Below are 20,919 nucleotides of genomic sequence, written 5' to 3'. Positions count from 1 at the left end.
TGTTTCTTCCTTAAAAAAAAAAAAAGATTGTCCACATGAAAACGCAGGACACACTATGAAGTGCTGTAAAGAGCAAGCCAAACCAACAGGTGGCAAAATAAGCCTAACTGTAAAGCCATGTTGGCCAATCAGAAGCCTGGAAAATGTTTTATTGCCGATTCCAGTTCTGACACAACAAGCCAAAATCTCCGGTTTCACTTTCCACACAACAACACACACAACAAATTTTCACCCTGGCAAGAGTTTTCAAAAAAAGTTTGATACAGCTTTTGCATGTGGACGAATGGCCAAACTGCATAGAAAAAGCTGCGGTTTTGAAAATACTCAAGTTTGTGTGGACTGCAAATTTTTTTTTTAAATAGGCACATTTTCCAACTCTCCAAGAGTTCAACAGTTGAGTTTTACCATTTTCGAATCCATTTAGCCGATCTCTGGATTTGGCGGTAGCAATTTTAGCATAGCTTAGCAAAGATAATTGAATCTGATTAGACCATTAGCATCTCATAAAAATAAATAAATAAATAAAATAAAAAGACCAATGAGTTTCGATATTTTTCCTATTCAAAACTTGACTCTTCTGTAATTTTCAGACGATGTGTAATATTATTGCACCGCTGCACCCATGGTACAGCAGCACAGTTCTTTGATTATTACACAAGAATGAGAGTATAGTTCCTAGCATATCTATCTAGAAAATCGCAACTTTTCATTCTCCGTTGGTCTTAGTTCTGCTTAGTACATGATTTTTAAAAGTTTTAAATAGGAAAATATCAAAACTCTTCATAATTTTTGTAATTTTAAAGAGACAATTTTTTTTTTTTGAGCAAGATGATAACAGTCTAATCAGATTCAACAATCTAATATTTTTAATATTTAGTGTTATGAAAAATGCAAGGAAATTTTAATTTTTACAATAAATATTTTCACTCTAAAACTGAAAGAAAATCAAAGCCATAAATCTTAACGAGTTGTGTTCCAAATTTGAGTTTGATATCTCTAAAAATGAGCTTTCAGTAAGAAGCAGAACCAAAAAAAAAAATGTAAAAAAAAATGTCACTAGGTGAAATTCGTCTCCTGTTCATTTCCAATGCGTGGAGAAGTGTGACTATTTTTTTCAGGGCTATTTAACCTCTTCGAATCATGTCTATAATTTTTTTTGTGTTCACATAGCAAGTGCCAAAACTTTTACCAAGTTTCATACCATTCCGATGAAGTAAAAAAAAAAAAAAAGTTTTTGGGTCAAAAATTACTGAAGAGCACCAGAGGGTTAAAAATGCCCTATTCATATTCAAAGCAAACTTTTTTTTACGACAACGTGCTTCGACCTTGAATGAGCTCATACTGGTAATCCTGTTCTCTGTTCACCCAAAGAATCATAACGGTAATTTACTGGTAATTCTACAACTTCTCATTTAACCAGCAGCCATATCACCCTGTAGCCCAAGACTGGTTTCCCACTGAAGCTAAGCAGAGCTGAGCCTGGTCAGTACCTGGATGGGAGACCAACTGGGAAAACCAGGTAGCTTCTGGTAGAGGTGTTAGTGAGGCCAGCAGGGGGTGCTCACCCTGTGGTCTGTGTGGGTCCTAACACCCCAGTATAGTGATGGGGGCACTATACTGACAAAGAGCATCGTCTTTCGGATGAGACGTTAAACCGAGGTCCTGACTCTCTGTGGTCGTTAAAAATCCCAGGATGTCCTTCGATAAAGAGTAGGGGTGTAACCCCGGCATCTTGGCCAAATTTGCCCATTGGCCCCTGTCCATCATGGCCTCCTAAAAATCCCCATATCCTGATTGGCTTCATCACTCGGTCTCCTCTCCACCAATCAGCTGGTGTGTGGTGAGCGTTCTGGCGCAATATGGCTGCCGTCGCATCATCCAGGTGGATGCTGCACATTGGTGGTGGTTGAGGAGATTCCCCCCTTCTATATGTAAAGCGATTTGAGTGCCTTGAAAAGCGCTATATAAATCGAACGCATTATTATTATTATTATCATACGTTTAACGGTAATTTACCAGTAAAGACTGTATGTGTGAAAGGGGCTAGTGTGTATATCAAACAAAGTTCAAAACATTTAACTTGGCATTCCTAGCTAGTCTTGCACAGGGTTTGCTTAGCATTTAGGTCAGCACAGACAGGTGATGCAGAGCATTATGGGATAGGTCACAGGCAGGATGGAGGTACAGTAGAGCAGAAAAGAGTGATGCTTACTTTAGACAGTCTCTTGTGTGACTAGCATGCATGAGAGAAAGAACAGATATCAGAAAACAAACAAAAAGAAAAAGAAAACTATGAATTATGTGCAGACAAATAAAAAACACTGTTGGGCGGCAAAGCTTCTTTACATACAGTATCAAAGCAGAAGAGATGTTCTGTAAATCATTCTGGTACATGAGGTGCTGATGATCATGAAATGACTTTGCAATGATTACTGTCTTCAGATTAGACCAGACTGAAATGTTCCTCACTTTGTGACAGTCCAATATTTGGTAGCACTTTATTTTACAGTCCTGTTCCCCATGTTCATACTATGTATTTATTATATTTTACCTGCAGTTTTATAATAAGACTCAGAATCTAATTACATGTCTGATTATTCCCATTCACATGGGTCAGAGGAAATGACTAAAAACGCTGTATTACCGTATGCATGCCAGATATGAAATTTGGCAGCCATTTTGTAAAGAAAAACAATTGATTGTATTGGTAAGACTGACTCAGTAGCGCACAATGCAACTTTGGAATTTGAACATGTATATTTTTAAATGTTAAAAGTAATTTTAATTCATACAAATTACATTTCAACCACTTGGTGGAATTTGCAGACGTTCACTTAGACCTCATGCACCACGGTAGCAGGTCAAAGCTAATCTGCCATGAGTGTCGTCTAGCAACTCTCAATACCCTTCTGAGCTGTAAACGCCAAACCCTGGGTGGGCCAATCATATCGTGTCTAGAGTTGGTGGGTGGGGCTTAACATAATGACGGCCGAGTTGCGCTTGCATGCTACTAGTAAACACAGAAACTGGTGAATGGCGGTCTTTCGAATCCGCTTTGACCGCGACTCTGGAAGACTTGGAGTTAAGCTTTTCTCTGAGAAAAGAACAAAGAACGGCACCGAAGTCATTCTTAAGAAGGGAAGATGCGTTCTGAGTTTTGTATAACTAGCTCTGGTTGGTTATGGCACTATCCAATTGCGTGCACGCCGTGCAGAGGGAGTTTGAAAGACAACCGTTTATCCCGCCCCTCAGATTGAGCTGTCAATGGTGAGTTTCCAGACCAAACATCTTGATGTGGGTCTGGCTTGTCAGGCTAGGTCAAAGCATTCTTTAGTGTAAATATGCAGATATAATGGACGTTACATCTTTGTAAGACTGGCAAATCTATAGAATAATGGCAAGGAAAACTAACTTTACTGCTTCGAGAGTCCCCCAGTAGTCGGGATCATTTTGTTTTGGTTTGATTCCGTCGTGTTGTGGCTTGATTTCGTTGTGTTTTGGCTTGATTTCGTTGTGTTTTGGCTTGATTTCGTTGTGTTGTGGCTTGATTTCGTTGTGTTGTGGCTTGATTTTGTTGTGTTGTGGCTTGATTTGGTTGTGTTGTTGTTTTGGCTTGATTTTGTTGTGTTGTGGATTGATTTCATTGTGTTTTGGCTTGATTTCATTGTGTTGTGGATTGATTTCATTGTGTTGTGGCATGATTTCATTGTGTTGTGGCTTGATTTTGTTGTGTTGTGGCTTGATTTTGTTGTGTTTTGGCTTGATTTCATTGTGTTGTGGCTTGATTTTGTTGTGTTGTGGCTTGATTTTGTTGTGTTGTGGCTTGATTTCATTGTGTTGTGGCTTGATTTCATTGTGTTGTGGCTTGATTTCATTGTGTTGTGGCTTGATTTTGTTGTTTTTGGCTTGATTTCATTGGGTTTTGGCTTGATTTTGTTGTGTTGTGGCTTGATTTCGTTGTGCTTTGGCTTGATTTCGTTGTGTTTTGGCTTGATTTCGTTTATGTTTTGGCTTGATTTAATTATGTTTTGGCTTGATTTCGTTGTGTTGTGGCTTGATTTTGTTGTGTTTTGGCTTGATTTCGTTTATGTTTTGGCTTGATTTCGTTTATGTTTTGGATTGATTTCATTATGTTTTGGCTTGATTTTGTTGTGTTGTGGCTTGATTTTGTTGTGTTTTGGCTTGATTTCGTTTATGTTTTGGCTTGATTTCGTTTATGTTTTGGCTTGATTTCATTATGTTTTGGCTTGATTTTGTTGTGTTGTGGCTTGATTTTGTTGTGTTTTGGCTTGATTTCGTTGTGGCTTGATTTCGTTGTGTTGTGGCTTGATTTCATTGTATTGTGGCTTGATTTCATTGTGTTTTGGCTTGATTTTGTCATGTTGTGGCTTGTTTTTATTGTGTACGGCTTGATTTCGTTGTGTTGTGGCTTGATTTCATTGTGTTGTGGCTCGATTTCGTTGTGCTGTGGCTTGATTTTATTGTGTTGTGAATTAATGTTTGCTTTTTAAATTCCGTTGTAGTGTGCAGTACTGGGACACCGTACCAAACACTGTTGCCATGCAAATAAATTGCCAGAACCCATTACAAGTTTTCTATAGTAGTTGACAATGGTGTCGTTTAAGTGTCCCCAAAATAAATAAATAATGATTTTTCAAAGTCAAAAACTTACTTTAGCTGGACAATAACTTTTTTTCTAGCGCTGCTATACAGCCAAAACCATCCATCTTTCATTAATATAAATGAAGGTGACTTGACTATTATAGTAATTGCAATAACTGGGTAATAACTAGGTACTAACCCTGAACCTACCCCTAACCAATGTTCCCTCTAAGCTGCGTGCACACCTGTGATGCTGCGGCCGCGCAGAAAGAATAAAATGCCGCGCAGACGCAGATGCAAAATGAGGGGAGAAATCCATTTAATTGTAGGATATTTAAAAAAGTTTAAATGAGAAATAAATAATTCAACCTCTATAGATTTAGTATCGCTATAGTGTTAGAACCAGAGAATGCGGTTTACAGGTTTCATAGAGAGAATGATGTCAAATGTAAGCGGCAGCGAGTCATGTTTGTGGTTCAAATAGCTCAGTATGAGAGTCAACCTGAAACTCAAAGACATGTGAAATACAACGTCATCATGTTTTAAAGGAGAGTGGCTTGATTAAGTGTTGGAGATAACAGATGAAGGGCACAGCACGGTAACAAAACAGATATTTACAGTTACACCCACCACTAGTGTAGCGTGCAAACTCTAAACACCTCAGTAACACGTCAGTTTAAATAGCTGTGTGTGGGTTTCAGAGATGTTCAGATAACTATAAAAGAGTTCACATGTTCCCTTGAACATACTTAGCTATTAGATCTACAGGTCCTTCTCAAAAAATTAGCATATTGTGATAAAGTTAATTATTTTCCATAATGTAATGATACAAATTAAACTTTCATATATTTTTGATTCAACTGCACACCAACTGAATTATTTTAGGTCTTTAATTGTTTTAATACTGATGATTTTGGCATACAGCTCCTGAAAACCCAAAATTAAAGAAGATTTGTACAGTTAACAGCATTGTAAAATGTCAGTCAAATTGAAATGTGCTTAATTTGACTTCTGTATTAACTGCTTTTTAAAAATATATATATTTAATATATCACTAAGTAACATGAAGGGTTAAATTATTATATAATTAGAGGGAACGTTGCCCCTAACCTAACCGATGTAGTTACCTTATTATCACCCAATACTTTCTTAGGTAAGTACACTGTAATATAAAGTGCAACCCAATATTTTTCAAATGATGCACTATTTTTAAAAAGCATGTTGTTCTTCTTAAAGAAAGAGAGCAAGCGCAATCCTTCAACAGATGTAATGATAGGAAAATGAGAGCTTTTCAAAGAGCTTTTCAAAATCTAGTGAGTTTCCACACACACACACACACACACACACACACACACACACACACACACACACACACACACACACACATACACACACACACACACCCACACACACACGTATTTTTTGTGTGTATATCAAATATACATGTAACAGTACAGTATACAGTCACAGACATTTACCTTGGAGTTCTTTCCTCCAGAGCGGGTGGTGTGAAGCAACTGGCTGTTAGTGCGCTGGACGGCTTGTTCCGGGGTGGAAGGGGATTTATCGGAGGAATGATCGGAGTTCTTTTCCACCATGTTCTCTCCCTCTGGGTTCTGGGGTGTTGGGGAGCGCGAGCGTTTACGCAGGACGGGTGAGCAGGCCGGCGTGCTGCGGTTCGAGTTACTGGCAGTGCTACAGAAACAAGAAAAATATCCGTTAAACAACCATAAAAAAGATTCTACACTTCAAAAGGAACTCAAGTGGATGTTTGAGCCTTGGCTGGACAGTTACGTGGTGTTCATGCAGGAGATGCAGGATTGAGTTTTGAGTAAACCATCAAAAGGCTAGGTATTAAACATACTAAATGTATTAATAAAAATGTACCAATGCAAAAGGTTTTCTGTATAGGTCAGGAGAAGAAATATTGGCATTAGCTATATAATAATAATATCAGGAACGGAAGTCAATGGAAAAGTCCCCACCAAAACAACCAAACCACCTGTGTGCATACGCAACCTCCCAGCAGGCCATTCACCTCTGCCCTGTCAGCTTCCAGGAATTTATTCAGACTGACATCTCGCAACTCTGATCAAAAACACAGCAGCAGGCGTCACATCGTTAAAACACTGCAGTTCTGCTGGGAATTTCCACATCACTGATAAGATCACACACACACACACACACACACACACACACACACACACACACACACACACACACACACACACACACACACACACACACACACACACACACACACACACACACACACACACACACACACACACACACACAAAAACAAGATCTGTCAAAATACAGAAACTGATATTTTTGAAGAATGAAACTGTGAAACACACACACACACACACACACACACACACACACACACACACACACACACACAATATTAAATAGAGAGCAAAGCAAATGGAGATGCTTCACAATAGTTGCTCCTGAAACATAAATATTCTCACAGGAGATTTTCAACATTTAATATATATATATATATTTGGTTTTCAATTTACATATAAATGGTTGAAAAAAATAATTTCTAATAGAAGACATTTTGCTTGTTTTAAGGGTTGCTATTATAGCAAAGCAAGATTACTCTGTGGGGTTCCCAAGGGCCCATTCTTGGACCCTTACTATTTCCTATTTATATAAATGATTTGTTGAATGTTTCAAATATTCTTATTTAAATAATGTTTGCTAATGACACAACCTTAGTTCTGTCAGTGATAGTCTAATAGTTTATTAGCCTGGATGCCAGCCGAACTTAGCCCACAAAATTTTTAGTTCGAGCAGTTCGGTCTAGCCTTGCTCCATAGAGGAGTAATTATCCAATCGGACCAATAAAAAAATTTTTTTGACAATGCGTCGCTTCGTTGCTCTGATTGGTTGTAGGTCTATCCAGTTGATGTCTTTTCTGGTTCAGTTGAAACACGCCTCATAATCACAGCCCAATGGAGCAGTTCCAGACTCATATTCGGACTGAATATGAGTATGACCACATCAGGATATAGTTTATGATTATTGGTTTAATAATAATAATAAAAAAAGATATAACATTTTATTATTTTTAGTAGTAAAAACATCATCCTAAGGATTTATCAAATTACCAAGTCTATTGAGATACCAACTACAAAATTCCTGGGAGTTTTTATTTACGAAAGTTTGAGTTGGAGGAAACAAGCAAACTATGTGAGCAGAAAAAATCTTCTGGTATAAGGAGAAAAGTGTCTTCTTACTCTTTACTATAATTTAATTTATCTACATCGCTCATATTGTAACAGTTTGGGCAAGCACTTTTCCTACTCTTCAAAAAAAAAAAAAAAAAAAAAAAAAACTTCAGAAACATTTTGTTAGGATTGCAACCACAAACTGTCACATGCCTGTCCTGTCTTGTGTGCACATGTGGGTTTTGTTATGTTGAGCATGTGCTCGTGTCATTGTCAGATCCCTCCCCCTTGTTATCTGATTAGTGTTTTATTTGCCCCACCTGTGTTCCCTGATTCCCTCTTGATTTCTTCCCTTTATAAGCTCCTGTGTTTGTCAGTCTTGTTTGGTTCCCTGTGATCTCTGTTGGTTTGTTTCAGTTTTGTATTTTGTCTTGTGTTTTTCCCCCTCGTGGGTTTTGTTTTGAGTTTGTTTTATTTGTCCTTAAGTCATGTTGTCCTTAAGTCATTCCGTGACACAAACACATATACTCTGCTTCTGCTTCTTTATTTCAGAAACTTCAGGTCCTTACCATTTATGATATTAATATTTCTCAAATATGTGTTTTCATTTATAAGATACACTATACTGCCAAAAGTCCAAATCATTGAACTCAGGTCTTCCAATCACTTCCATGGCCACAACTGTATAAAATCAAGGTTGCCACCTGCGCAATATGTCCATTCGTGGAACTCCCTCACTGCTAAATATTCCACGGTCAACTGTTAGTGGTATTATAACAAAGTTTCATTATAGTGTTATTATATAAGTGGAAGAAATTGGGAACAACGGCAACTCAGCAATAAAGTGGTAGGCCATGTTAAATTACAGAGCGGGGTCAGCACATGCTGAGGCGCACGGTGCACAGAAGTCTGCAACTTTCTGCAGTGTCAAAAGCTACATACCTCCAAACTTTGCGTGGCCTTCAGATTAGCTCAAGATCAGTGCGTAGAGAGCTTAATTGAATGGGTTTCCATGGCCGAGCAGCTGCATCCAAACCTTACATCACCAAGTACAATGCAAAGTGTCGGGTGCAGTGGTGTAAAGCACGCCACCACTGGACTCTAGAGCGGTGCAGTGGTGTAAAGCACGCCACCACTGGACTCTAGAGCAGTGCAGACGTGTTCTCTGGAGTGACGAAACATACTTCTCTTTGGCAATCCAAAGAACAAGTCTGGGTTTGGCAGTTACCAGGAGAATGGTACTTGCCTGACTGGTGTAAAGTTTGGTGGAGGGGGAATTATGATGTGGGGTTATTTTTCAGGGGTTTGACTTGGCCTCTTAGTTCCAGAGAACAAAACGTCTTAATGTTTTTAGCATACAAAGACATTTTGGACAATTTCATGCTCCAAACTTTGTAAACTCAGTTTACAGTCTGCACAGTATATGGATTGTATGCTCTTGTTTTTATTGTACACATTTTATATTGATACTTGATACTAAGTTGATACTTGAAATAAAGCAAATGAAAACTTCAATAATTATATTCAATATCAATAAAGCTAAAAAAAGAGTAACATCTGATCATTAAAATCTTAGAAGAACCGTCAGAACACTCACTAGCTGACCTCAAAACTCAGATTTCACTTGCTAACAAAGGTCAAGATGATTGTAGATAATACAGAAAATGAAAAGCCTTCTTCAATCTTCAATCAGAGGCACTTCTCTCACCATCTATCTTTGTCTCAATCTCTCTATGCAGTAAAACCGTCTTCCTGCTGCCAGCCCTTCATCTGTCCCTCAGAAAGAGCACCAGGTTCAATCTTAATTATTAATGTTATGTACCTGAGCGAAGAGCTGCCCGTTTGGAAAAACAAACACTGTGACGAGAGAGAGAGAGAGAGAGAGAGAGAGAGAGAGAGAGAGAGAGAGAGAGAGAGAGAGAGAGAGAGAGAGAGAGAGAGAGAGAGAGAGAGAGAGAGAGAGAGAGAGAGAGAGAGAGAGAGAGAGAGAGAGCAGATCAAATATAAAATACAGCAACTCATAAAACACCTCACAATCTCTCTGGGTTCATGATATTAGCCTAATGCACTTATGATGCATCAACACTTAAGCACTCAAGCAGCCTATCCCTCCCAGAACACAAGTCCACGCGTTCTAGAAGGTTCTTATGGCAAATAAATCACTTCGGATAAAACCTTCACAGAAACAGTGGATTCAAATTACCGGTGCATATATCTACCTCTGTCACACTGTCAAGAATCTGTTAGATCAGCTGTGTTCTAGTACATCAAGGTAAGGGCGAGCAGCACATTATATAAAAGAGAAATAGTCTAAATACTAAAATAAATCCTAAATAAATTTAGGCATCACAACATTATAATGAAAGGGCGGAAAAGGCTATGTAAATGTAGAAATATAGTAAACAGAAAAATATAATACACTGTAAACCCTAATGCTAGAAATACTTTTACTTTTGAGTTTACAGCAGACATATTTCAAGTAAACTGAACTGCTTCATTGTTTTGAGTTGTATTAATTCATTTTCTTTCATTTAGACTTAAACTTAATTTTAACTTAAACTGGGCTGGGAAATGTTTTGCTTTGCCCATGACACTCAAAATAGAGAGAGTTTTTCGTGTGCAAGATTAATGGCAAGGGAGATTTAGTAGTGATTAATGTTTTGTTATGCTAATTTAGAAGAGTTTCTGTTAATGTGGAGTAATGGTGACAAGAGGAACATTCTGCTTGGTTTGAGAGCAGGTAAGTTACATGTTTTAAGTTGCTCAGTTGTGCTCAAGTGCTATACCATGCTATTGTTAACATGTTAGCAAGTTGCCATTTTCTAAATTAATTTGTTACAGCTAGCCAAATATTTATGTTGAGATAACCTGATAATTTTAAGTTAAACATAAAAATTAGTGTACTCAAATATTTCAAGTTAAGAACAATAAAAAAAAGTATGAGTACAAAATAAAAATGTAACTTAAACTTTGAGTTTCTCAACTTAGAAAGTAACTTTCCAGGGACACTGGGGAGGAGCTTGGTGTGTTTCGACCACAGGAACCAGGGTCTAAAATGAAGTTCTGGGTAAATATTTCCCCCTCAAAATGGCTCTGCTTGCAAGGTAGTTATTTTTCAAAGTTTAGGATCATTCAGAGGTGGGACTTGGGTGCTGAATATGCTGATTGGTTGAGTTCATGCAGCATTTTGATTGGCTGACTCCTCGCAGCATTTTATTTTAACCACCATTTTTAGAAGTCTGTAGCGGTGCGTGCAGTAATAGTTGTTTACTATTCAAATCAGCAAAGAAGTTTAAAAAATATGGCCGATGGACCGATGACATAGCTCAGCCTTTATTAAACAAAATCCATCGTCACTGGTCTAATCTTCATGGTACTCTAGGCCGCACAGAAAAGCAGACATCGACAGGTCTGGGGGAAAAAAAGATCTTGGGAAAAATTGCTCCTGGTAATTTCAGTGGAAACAAGGCTAAAGTGAGCTAACTCAGGAATTTAAGTTAGGAGAAATTAACACAACTGTACTACAAACTCAAATCTTGATAGTTCTGCTTGCTTATATATATTTTTGAGTTAGCCCAACTTATTCAGGTTTACAGTGTAGTAAAACATATTTCAAACTGATACATATCAAATTAAAAAATAAATAAAACTACTAATAGCCAATAAGGTACCAATATATTGTGCATCACCACACACGTGCTATACTCACTAATTGTGCAGTACAGTATGTATGCAAAGTATGTGCATTATTAAAAAAGTAGACAGTCTACAGTACATACTGCACAATACTAGCAGTGAGCTAGTATTCCATTCCAAACACAGCTTCAAGCATACATGTGCCAAACAGTTTCTCACTCACCACACACCAATACAGTGATACAAAGTATTTATCAAACATTCTTGTAAAAAAATAAAAGCTTGTATTGTTAGTGGATGTATGGCTCTACTCACCTCACCTATCATATTGGGGGTATATCATATCATATTATTATACTATCATATAATATATCATATCTATATATTATAAGGGGCCAAATGACAGGCCACACGTGTTTGTGTGAATGCAGTTTTTCACACTTCTGCTTAAATGCCGAGACAAATAAACAACAACACGTATGGTATAAACATTTTGTTATACCACCAGTCGGAAGATACATCTCTCCCACGCTAGCTTGAGTCTCAGAGAGCAAAAGGCAGAGATAAACATCTTTCTCACACTCGCTTGAAAGGGTGAAAACACTCATGTGATGCAAGCAACGACCGCCCGTTACAAGCAGCAAATGCAATGCATTACTCTTCTGAAGAAATCTGCTTGAAATTGGATGAAAGATGAAATTGCAATGATACTAGTATATATTGCAATGTGGTAAAAGCATTAATAAGAACTAAAATATTGGAAATTCTAGCTAATGGATCATGCAAGGGACTTCCCTTCATGATTTTAATGCAAAAAAATCACACGTTGACAAACCTGGTGGCCATGAGGGGCAACGCGAAAGCTCTCAGCTCTGCTTCATTCATTCAGCGTGGCTGCAGTGTGAGGATGGAGTGATGTGAGGAGAGAGGAGGAAGAGACGAGGTGGAGCTTATCGTCTCAGCATCCCTGTTATTTCATGCAAGCCTTTCATCCCAATCCCTCGCTCTTCTACATCCTGGTTTCTTCTGCTGTTCTGTTAGTCCTTCTCTATCTTTCTGTCGGGGGCAGGAGGACGTCGAGCTGGTGTGAAAAACGGATGCTGTGCGGCGCAGTGTGGCTGCTGGGGTTGATTTAATATTCATGGCTTTCTTGAATGAAGCCACTCACGTCAGCAGCCTGAACGTCAGCAAGCCAATCTCTGGCTCTCTACCCCTCCCCCAATCACATCACTCCGCTCTCTCTCACTCACTCATGCTTGCTCTCTTCACTCCTGTGAATGATGCCATCAAATCCTGCCCACAATCAAATCAAATCAAGTCACCTTTATTTACAGAGCGCCACAGCTTTACAGTGATAAGCAGGAAATGACTCAGAATAATCACATAAATATTTTACATAAACAATCTGGATAACTTGTACTTAGGGGGAAAGTGGGGCACAAAGTATAACGGGGTTAGTTGCGTTACAATGTACCCTTATTAGAACTACGTTATTATATTCTACACTCTTATGAATTCTATTGAGAAATCATGAGAAAATGTGAATAATGACTGAGAGTTAATGTTCAGAAGTAGTTTATTTTTATTTTTATGCTGCATAGCTGTATTTAGCGATGTGTTTATTGTCAAACTCAAAAATGTGTTTATTAAAAATAGCATTATTTTATATGCAAAAGTTAATTATTGTATTTTACTGACAAAATATTTGGTTGTCTTAGATATTTTGGATTATATCAGGTAACATTTTAAGCTACCCCTCACATGTTACAATGTACCCAACCAATGGGGCATGTTGGGGGCATTCACCGTCATCCACATTCCACTTCCATTCTTTCAGGGGGTAACTCAAGAAAAAAAAAGTATATTGTATTAATAAAACAAAACCACATAATTGCACTAGATGTGTAAAAATAATGGGGGAACAAAAAAATACCTTGAACCCCAAGTGGATTTACACAAACTAAAAAAAAAAGGTGTTACTTTGAGCCCCGTTCTCCCCTAAAATGTAGGGGACATCCACACTAAATCAGAGCTTTACATATCCAATCTTTTTTTTTTCTCATCTGAAGAAATATCTGCGTATACACGAAACCACCCAAGCAGATTTAAAACTATGTAGTAAACATGCCAGACCAGTGTGTGGTGCTGTAATTCTGCCACAGAAAACGGAGAAGAAGAGTTGTGGCTAGGAGGGATACAGTAACGGTCGGAAGTCAGGCAAAATCTCACAATAAAACAACACTAAATACATTTTCTACTTACCAGTCTTACATGTTTGGTCTGTTTCTGTTGTGTTTTTGCCCCTGCACGTCCTGGTTTGAGTTGTCACATGTTCCTTTGTTCTGTTTCCCGCCACTTTTCTCTCTTTAGTTTAGTTCTGTCAGCTGTGTTTAGTTAATTATCATCTGTGTCACCTGTTCCCCTCATTTAGTCTGTCATCACTGTTGGTATTTAGTTCTGCCCTGTTCACTCTTTCTTTGTCCGGTCTCATGTTAGTTCATGGTGTTTGATGTTTTGAGCCTGATTTAAATAAAGCCTGTTTTGTTTGGAAGTCCCGGATCTCCTCATCTCTGCTGCATCCGACACCCATAACAACCAGATTGTGTTTTATTAATGCCTACACCTACCCTTACAAAAATGCAAATACAGTAATTAAATGATGCGATATTGATTTGCGCATACCTAATGGCCATAGCTGTATCCCTTCTAGACTTCTTTAATGACATCACTGTTTCACAAAATATACAGATTGTCTGTAAACACGAAAACGTAACGCCGTCAGTTTCAGATTTAACCACTGTGGGACTGGATTTGAAAAAAAAATACCGGTTTCAGGCTCTAAAACGCCAGATTTGTCTAGAAGAAACGCTGATACAACATTTTTACGTATACAGCTCTGCCTGATCTGCCTCTCGTGCGCCGAATGTGAACAGCTCAGTCATTTTCATTCTCATTCCCACCCTGCCTCCGAACTGCCTCCAAACTGCGTTATGAATACTTCGACCTCGTCTAACATACCCAATGGCATTAGACAAAGTCGCCACCACAATACTGTCGCTATGATCACGGAGAGGCGCACGGTCAGAAGACGCACGTTTCATGGCGAGCGCAGTAAAAATCTCTCTCCTCGTTCCCAACACTAACATACCTGCTAACTTCAAGACATTTCATTGTGGGTAAGCTTTATTGATGACATGAGAAAATAATAATAGTAATAATAATCTAATGCAAATACTCACAGACGTTGACAATGCTCTGATGAAACGTCTCTCTCGCACGCCAAGCTCCGCTTTTGTTTGCACTGATTTAATGTGCTCTATCTCAAAGATTTTGTATAGAATCATGATGTTTTTTTTAATTCGAGGATGAAGTTTGACATGTCTGCCATCTAGTGGAGGGGAGGTCAAATTAAATTTGACACCCTATTTCATAAAATCTGCCTTTTTATTCAGTGCAGTGGACTGATGTCATTTGCAGATGTGGTGCGCTGTGAATTCAAACGAGAATCAATAAAAAGCATCAGAATAGCATTGCTTTACAAAATGACCTTTAAATGGCAGGAGGAATCGTGCACATCAAAAACAGCTGCACACATAAAATACTTTTTTCCCAGTTCAGTTCGGACAAAAGGAACAGAGAGAGTATGACAATTTTGAGAACGGAATAATAACCTAAACGTTTCTGTTGAATGAGACAACAGAGATATGAAGGCAACAACCCCGAAATCGTTTTGTAAATTATTAAATACCAGTGCATTTTTCTTCTAGTGGGCCAAGAAAGCCAAACTACTTGGTACTACTAATCACTACTAAAATGATTTACAATCTCATATTAATCCATCATAAAAAGCATCTAGTATGTAAATAATTCATACATTACATCAAGTACGGATAGAAAGATAGCAGAAACTAGTTTCTTTCTAACATAAAATTAACAACAAAATTTGTCTTTTAAATAAAAATCCAAGCTTTATTTAAATGTTTTTAGTCGAGTAATGTGAGAGTTAAAAGATAAAGTGCCATCGATGCAATGATGCCAAGGTACACTTATTGCCAAAAGTGACTTTGTGATCAATGAACTCAGGTTTTCCAAACACTTCCATGGCCACAGGTATATACAATCAAGCACCTAGGCATGCAGACGCTTCTCCAAATGTTTGTGAAAGAATGGGTGGCTCTCAGAAGCTCAGTGAATTCAAGCGTGGCACCGTGATAGGCTAAATATTCTACGGTCAACTTTTAGTGTTATTATAGTGTTATTATATAAGTGGAAGCAATTAGGACTCAGCCATGAAGTGGTAGGCCACGCAAAATCACAGAGCGGGGTCAGCGCATGCTGAGGCACACAAATAGCCAAACACATCAAGTATTTCCCTTTCATCGATTAGGAGCGATTAGAAAAGAAGTGGTAGGCTAGGTCAGATAAATTTATTAAAATTCTGTATGTCTCCTCAATTTTAAAAACCCACTAACCGCCACACAGAACATCAGAAATGCATTACAGTCAGATTGTCAACCCAACATTTGATCATGGTCCAATCATATGAGTGAGATCAGATAAAGGTCAGATTGGATTGGATCAGTCGCAAAGTTAGATAAGTCACAATTCATTTAGATTTGACTCAAATTAGATCAAAATCAGATCAGAGTTGGGTCACATCACACCAATATGGGTCACATCAAAGTGAAGTCATACATTTAAGAATAAGCAGAACATTCTCACAGCATCACAGAAACAGGAAACCAACATAATTATAATAAGTTTAAATCAAATCAGATTTAGATCAGAGAGAGAGAGAGAGAGAGAGAGAGAGAGAGAGAGAGAGAGAGAGAGAGAGAGAGAGAGAGAGAGAGAGAGAGAGAGAGAGAGAGAGAGAGAGAGAGAGAGAGCGAGAGAGAGAGAGAGAGAGAGAGAGAGAGACTGCTTAAAATAGGCATGTAATCTCCTCAGGACAGTGTAAATACATGGCAATGTCTGAAACAAACAGTCTATCTTTACTGTCGCATTTAACCCTGAAATGCCTTCGAGCTAAAATAAAAGTAAAAGTGTAAGCTTTACACCACTAAAAAAAGTATGCAAAATTTGAAGAGAATACCCAGCAGACCTACTACAGCACAAATGATAAAATGTCCGAGAACACAGCTTGAAATGTTGTATTCCTCAATGCAATGCACTAGACCTCTAGACCTCATGAGACAAAAAAACAACAACATAAGAAATCAACCATAGAATGTATTTAAGATGCTCTTTTCAATAAATTGTTTTTTAAGGAATCCAAAAAATGGCTGGTAGGGACTACAGCGAGCATATTTAAGGGTTAGTGACATTCAACAAAGCGGGTGAGGCCATGTTGAGAAGCGGAAGAGTTGTTAGAGCATATTTAGGAGCTGTCGCATACGACTTTTCACCTTTATTGCAATACAGTACATAACACAAATGCAATAGCATGCCATAAAAACTAGATGGCAACATAAGTTATAACCATAATTAAACTAAACTATATATGTTCTATCTTCATCTTACCACAGTTCCTACAAGAGCGATTATAGATTATCATGACAGAACATGCTAATTGATGACTTGAAGATAACTACAGAATATTAGCATGTTTAAATAATAACTAGATAACTCTAGCCAGGATTCCAGCCAAACTCAGCCCCGCCCACAACATTTGAGCTCAGGCAGTTCAGTCTGGACTTGATCCATAGAGGAGTGATTATGCCTGAACAGAAACTGTTCGGACCAGTAAAATTGTCAGGGCGGGCTTTAGACGATGATGGACAGACGATAAACAGTAACGTAATCATCCACATCATCAAAGGGGCTTGGGTTGGGTTGAATTTGTTCAAATCCAAAACGGAGAACTTGCTCATATAAGCATTCACCTTCACTATTTCTCTCAGAAATTATCATGTTAGTAAGTACTCTGTGTATCCTTAAATTCTTCTCTTTTTTTGTTTTAAAACCTTGGAAATGATCGTATATTTCAGTGTGCGTGCAGACATTTTGCCACGTTTTTAAAACAAAACCTCACAACTAGTAGCCCAAAACAATAGCTTCTTGGAAAGAAAATGCCGTTTGGGGGGTAAAATGTGTGTTATTTTGGCATGGTTGCATACAAAAATTTGCATTACTGGGTCTATACATCACATAATTGAGGTCGCTTGAAACCACGGACATGGAAAACAACCCTTGGGAAAACCGCAGACTTGGCAACACAGTGCAGTTGAGTTCTGTTAAAATTTGACAACTAACGTTATGCGTCGCTCCGTTGCTCTAATTGGTTGTAAGTCATCCAATTGAGGTCTTTCCTGGTTCTGTTGAAACACGCCCCATAATTACAGCCCAATGCAGCAGTATCAGACTCATATTCTGACTAGAATTTAGTATGTAGACGTCAGGCAAAGTTAACTCCACATCAGCTGCATTAATTGATCAACTAACCATTCAGAAATGTGCTGTTGCATTCTACATGTTGTCACTTCTTCTAGAGTCTCCCCATCATTGTTCGACTCTGGTTTGAACATAAAAGGCTGAATAGTTTCAGACATTTTCAGTGCGTGTCTGCATGAGGTAATCAGAGCTGCTAACATGAGCTCTTGAAGCTCCGCCCTCTTCTTGAAAGGGGCCGGGAGCAGCAGATCAAAAACGGCACGCTTTTGCTCGCTCTCAAAAAGTGGCAATTTTAACATGCTATAAAAAATGATCTGTGGGGTAAGGATACAGTCACATACACACTCTGGAGACATTGAGACTTATTTAACGTCTTGTAAAAAGAGATATTACAGAACCTCTTTAAACATGCTAGTATTCTTCATCTGTGACAGACTGCACTGGACAGGGAGCAGGTCATGTGACCACATCTCTTTAAACTTTATCCTACTAATCAGATATTATACATCTGGATTATCAAAACAGGCTTAAGGAAATGATAAAAAAGTAAACAAAATGGCAAGGAAAGCAGTACATCTAGGATGTGTTTTTATGAGGGACTCAATTAAAGACCAACGTGTCTCTTGGTGTCCACTGCAGTAAACACACACACATGGACAGACACAGAGGATGCGCTCTGCAGTGGTCATTTAGCAGTCCCACCGGAGGACACAGCAGCACACAGATGCTGAGACTGTAACGGCAGAGCAGCTACCTACAAAAATACTTCGGGAAAAAAGTATTTCATGTTTTTGTAATGTGTAAATAAATATTGGTTTCTTTCGACATGTATGTTCATTACATGAAATACAATATCAGTAAAATCAACACTTAAGACGATGGGTATCTCAGGAACTGCCCTCCAGTGGTTCAGGTCTTACCTCTCTGGTAGGTCCTACAGGGTGTCATGGAGAGGTGTAGTGTCTAAGTCACATCATCTAGCTACTGGGGTTCCCCAGGGCTCAGTCCTTGGACCACTTCTCTTCTACATCTATATGTCATCATTAGGTTCCGTCATTCAGAAACATGGCTTTTCCTATCACTGCTATGCTGATGACACTCAACTCTACTTCTCATTTCAACCAGATGATCCTACAGTCAGTGTTCGTATCGCTGCCTGTCTGACAGACATTTCTGACTGGATGAAAGAGTATCATCTTAAACTCAATCTTGCAAAGACAGAATTACTTGTTTTCTCAACCAACCCAGCACTTCATCAAAATTTCTCCATTCAGCTTGGTTCATCGACCATAACTCCATCAAGGACAGCCAGGAACCTTGGAGTTGTGATTGATGACCAGTTAAACTTCACTGACCACATTACTGCAACAGCCCGGTCGTGCAGATTTGCTTTATACAACATTAGAAAGATTAGACCCTTCCTATCAGAACAGGCTGCACAACTCCTGGTTCAAGCTCTTGTTCTCTCCAGACTGGATTATTGTAATGCTCTTCTGGCTGGGCTTCCAGCATGCACTATCAAACCCTTGCAGCTGATCCAGAATGCAGCGGCGAGAGTGGTCTTTAATGAGCCGAAGAGAACGCATGTTACGCCTCTCTTCATCAAACTGCACTGGTTGCCAATGGCTGCTCGCATCAAATTCAAGGCTCTAGTTCTCGCCTACAAAACAACCACTGGTTCTGCACCATTATACCTAAACTCAATTGTTCAGACTTACACACCCTCCAGAAGCTTGCGTTCTGCGAATGAGCGGCGCCTCGTGGTTCCTTCCCAAAGAGGCATGAAATCGCTCTCACGGACATTTTCCTGGACCGTTCCCACCTGGTGGAATGACCTGCCGATCTCAATTCGTGCTGCCGAGTCTGTAGCCATTTTTAAAAAAACATCTTAAGACACATCTTTTCCAATTGCACTTTTCCTATTGCACTTGACCAATACAGAATAGCACTTACTGATCATATCTACGTCTCTCATCCGGATTTGTGCCTTCAGGCGGGTATGTTACATAGTTATCATAGCTACCAAAATCCAGTGTTCTGTTTTTTGCGTACGTGAGTTTTTGCTGTCGATGGCTATTGCTGCGCGTTTAGCTAGAATGCCATACAAAACCAACCCATTGGGCCACTGAATCCGCATTAACGACAACAGTTGGGGCATCAGCCTTAGTCCTAATGGGTTGTTATCATAGCTATCCAAATCCAGTGTTCTGTATTTTCCGTACGTGAGTATTTGTTGTAGCTGGCTATAAAAAAAAAAAAAAAAAAAAAAAAAAAAAAAAACAGTTGTGTACTGTGCTAATTAATTGAGATTTCTTACAGCTCTTACAGGTTGTTGGCTTTGTTTGTTTCGTTGCTTCTATTGCTCTACCCTTTTTTGTAAGTCGCTTTGGATAAAAGCGTCTGCTAAATGATTAAATGTAAATGTAAATGTAAAATACCAGAGTGTATATGAATAGAAATGATTAAATACGAGAGTATATATTTGAAAACCACACTCTAAAAAACAATGGGTTGTTTTAACCTAAATTTGGACAAACCCAGCTATTGGGGTGGGATTTTTTTAATTACATTTTTAACCCGATGGTTGAGTCAGTCCATATTTGACCAAGATTTGGGTTAAAACAACCCAGCATTTAGTAGAGTGCATGTTATTATTATTAGTATTGTTGGTCGAATTTCCATCCACAACCAATGGTGTTTGGAATGGGAATATTTCTTTGTCTGTCCAGGGGGATTGTCTGGGAAACCTCAGACTAGGACCAGTCTACGCCAAGATCCAGACTAGATGAAACCTGAGGGGCCAAGAACCATGCTGTCCATTTTAATGAACTAAATAATATCAAAATAATGCTTTAATGAAAATTAAAGACAGACAGATATATGACTAGGGCTGCAACAACTAATCGATAATAAACGATAATGAAAATAATCGACAGTGATTCTCATTATCGATTAGTCGGGTGTGCATTCGGCGCACAGAAAACTTCCACCAGTCACGCCACAGTACAGCACTGAATAACACTTTTCTATGCATCAAAAAATAATGGAGCGGAAACAGAGCGAGCAACTGTAACAAGGGTGCGTGATCCGAGCTGCCTAAAACAAG

At 38.6% G+C, this 20,919-nt stretch overlaps 1 protein-coding gene across 10 annotated transcripts in view; it reads right to left on the bottom strand.

The window, feature by feature from the left end:
- The window catches only part of gramd1ba (GRAM domain containing 1Ba), a 139,497-nt gene that overhangs the window by 25,590 nt on the left and 92,988 nt on the right, over positions 1–20,919 (bottom strand). For 9 of the 10 annotated variants that reach the window (XM_067434171.1, XM_067434168.1, XM_067434169.1 and 6 more), the window contains one exon: positions 6,081–6,297. In XM_067434171.1, the coding sequence (XP_067290272.1) occupies positions 6,081–6,297 (217 nt within the window). Of the gene's footprint in view, positions 1–6,080; positions 6,298–12,255; positions 12,655–20,919 lie in introns of those variants that run through there. The other variant, XM_067434173.1, reaches the window with a different exon arrangement.

Source organism: Pseudorasbora parva, chromosome 23 (genome assembly GCF_024679245.1).
Source record: "Pseudorasbora parva isolate DD20220531a chromosome 23, ASM2467924v1, whole genome shotgun sequence".
In the NCBI taxonomy this organism is placed as follows: Eukaryota; Metazoa; Chordata; class Actinopteri; order Cypriniformes; family Gobionidae; genus Pseudorasbora; species Pseudorasbora parva.
This window is presented reverse-complemented; position numbering and strand designations above follow the sequence as displayed.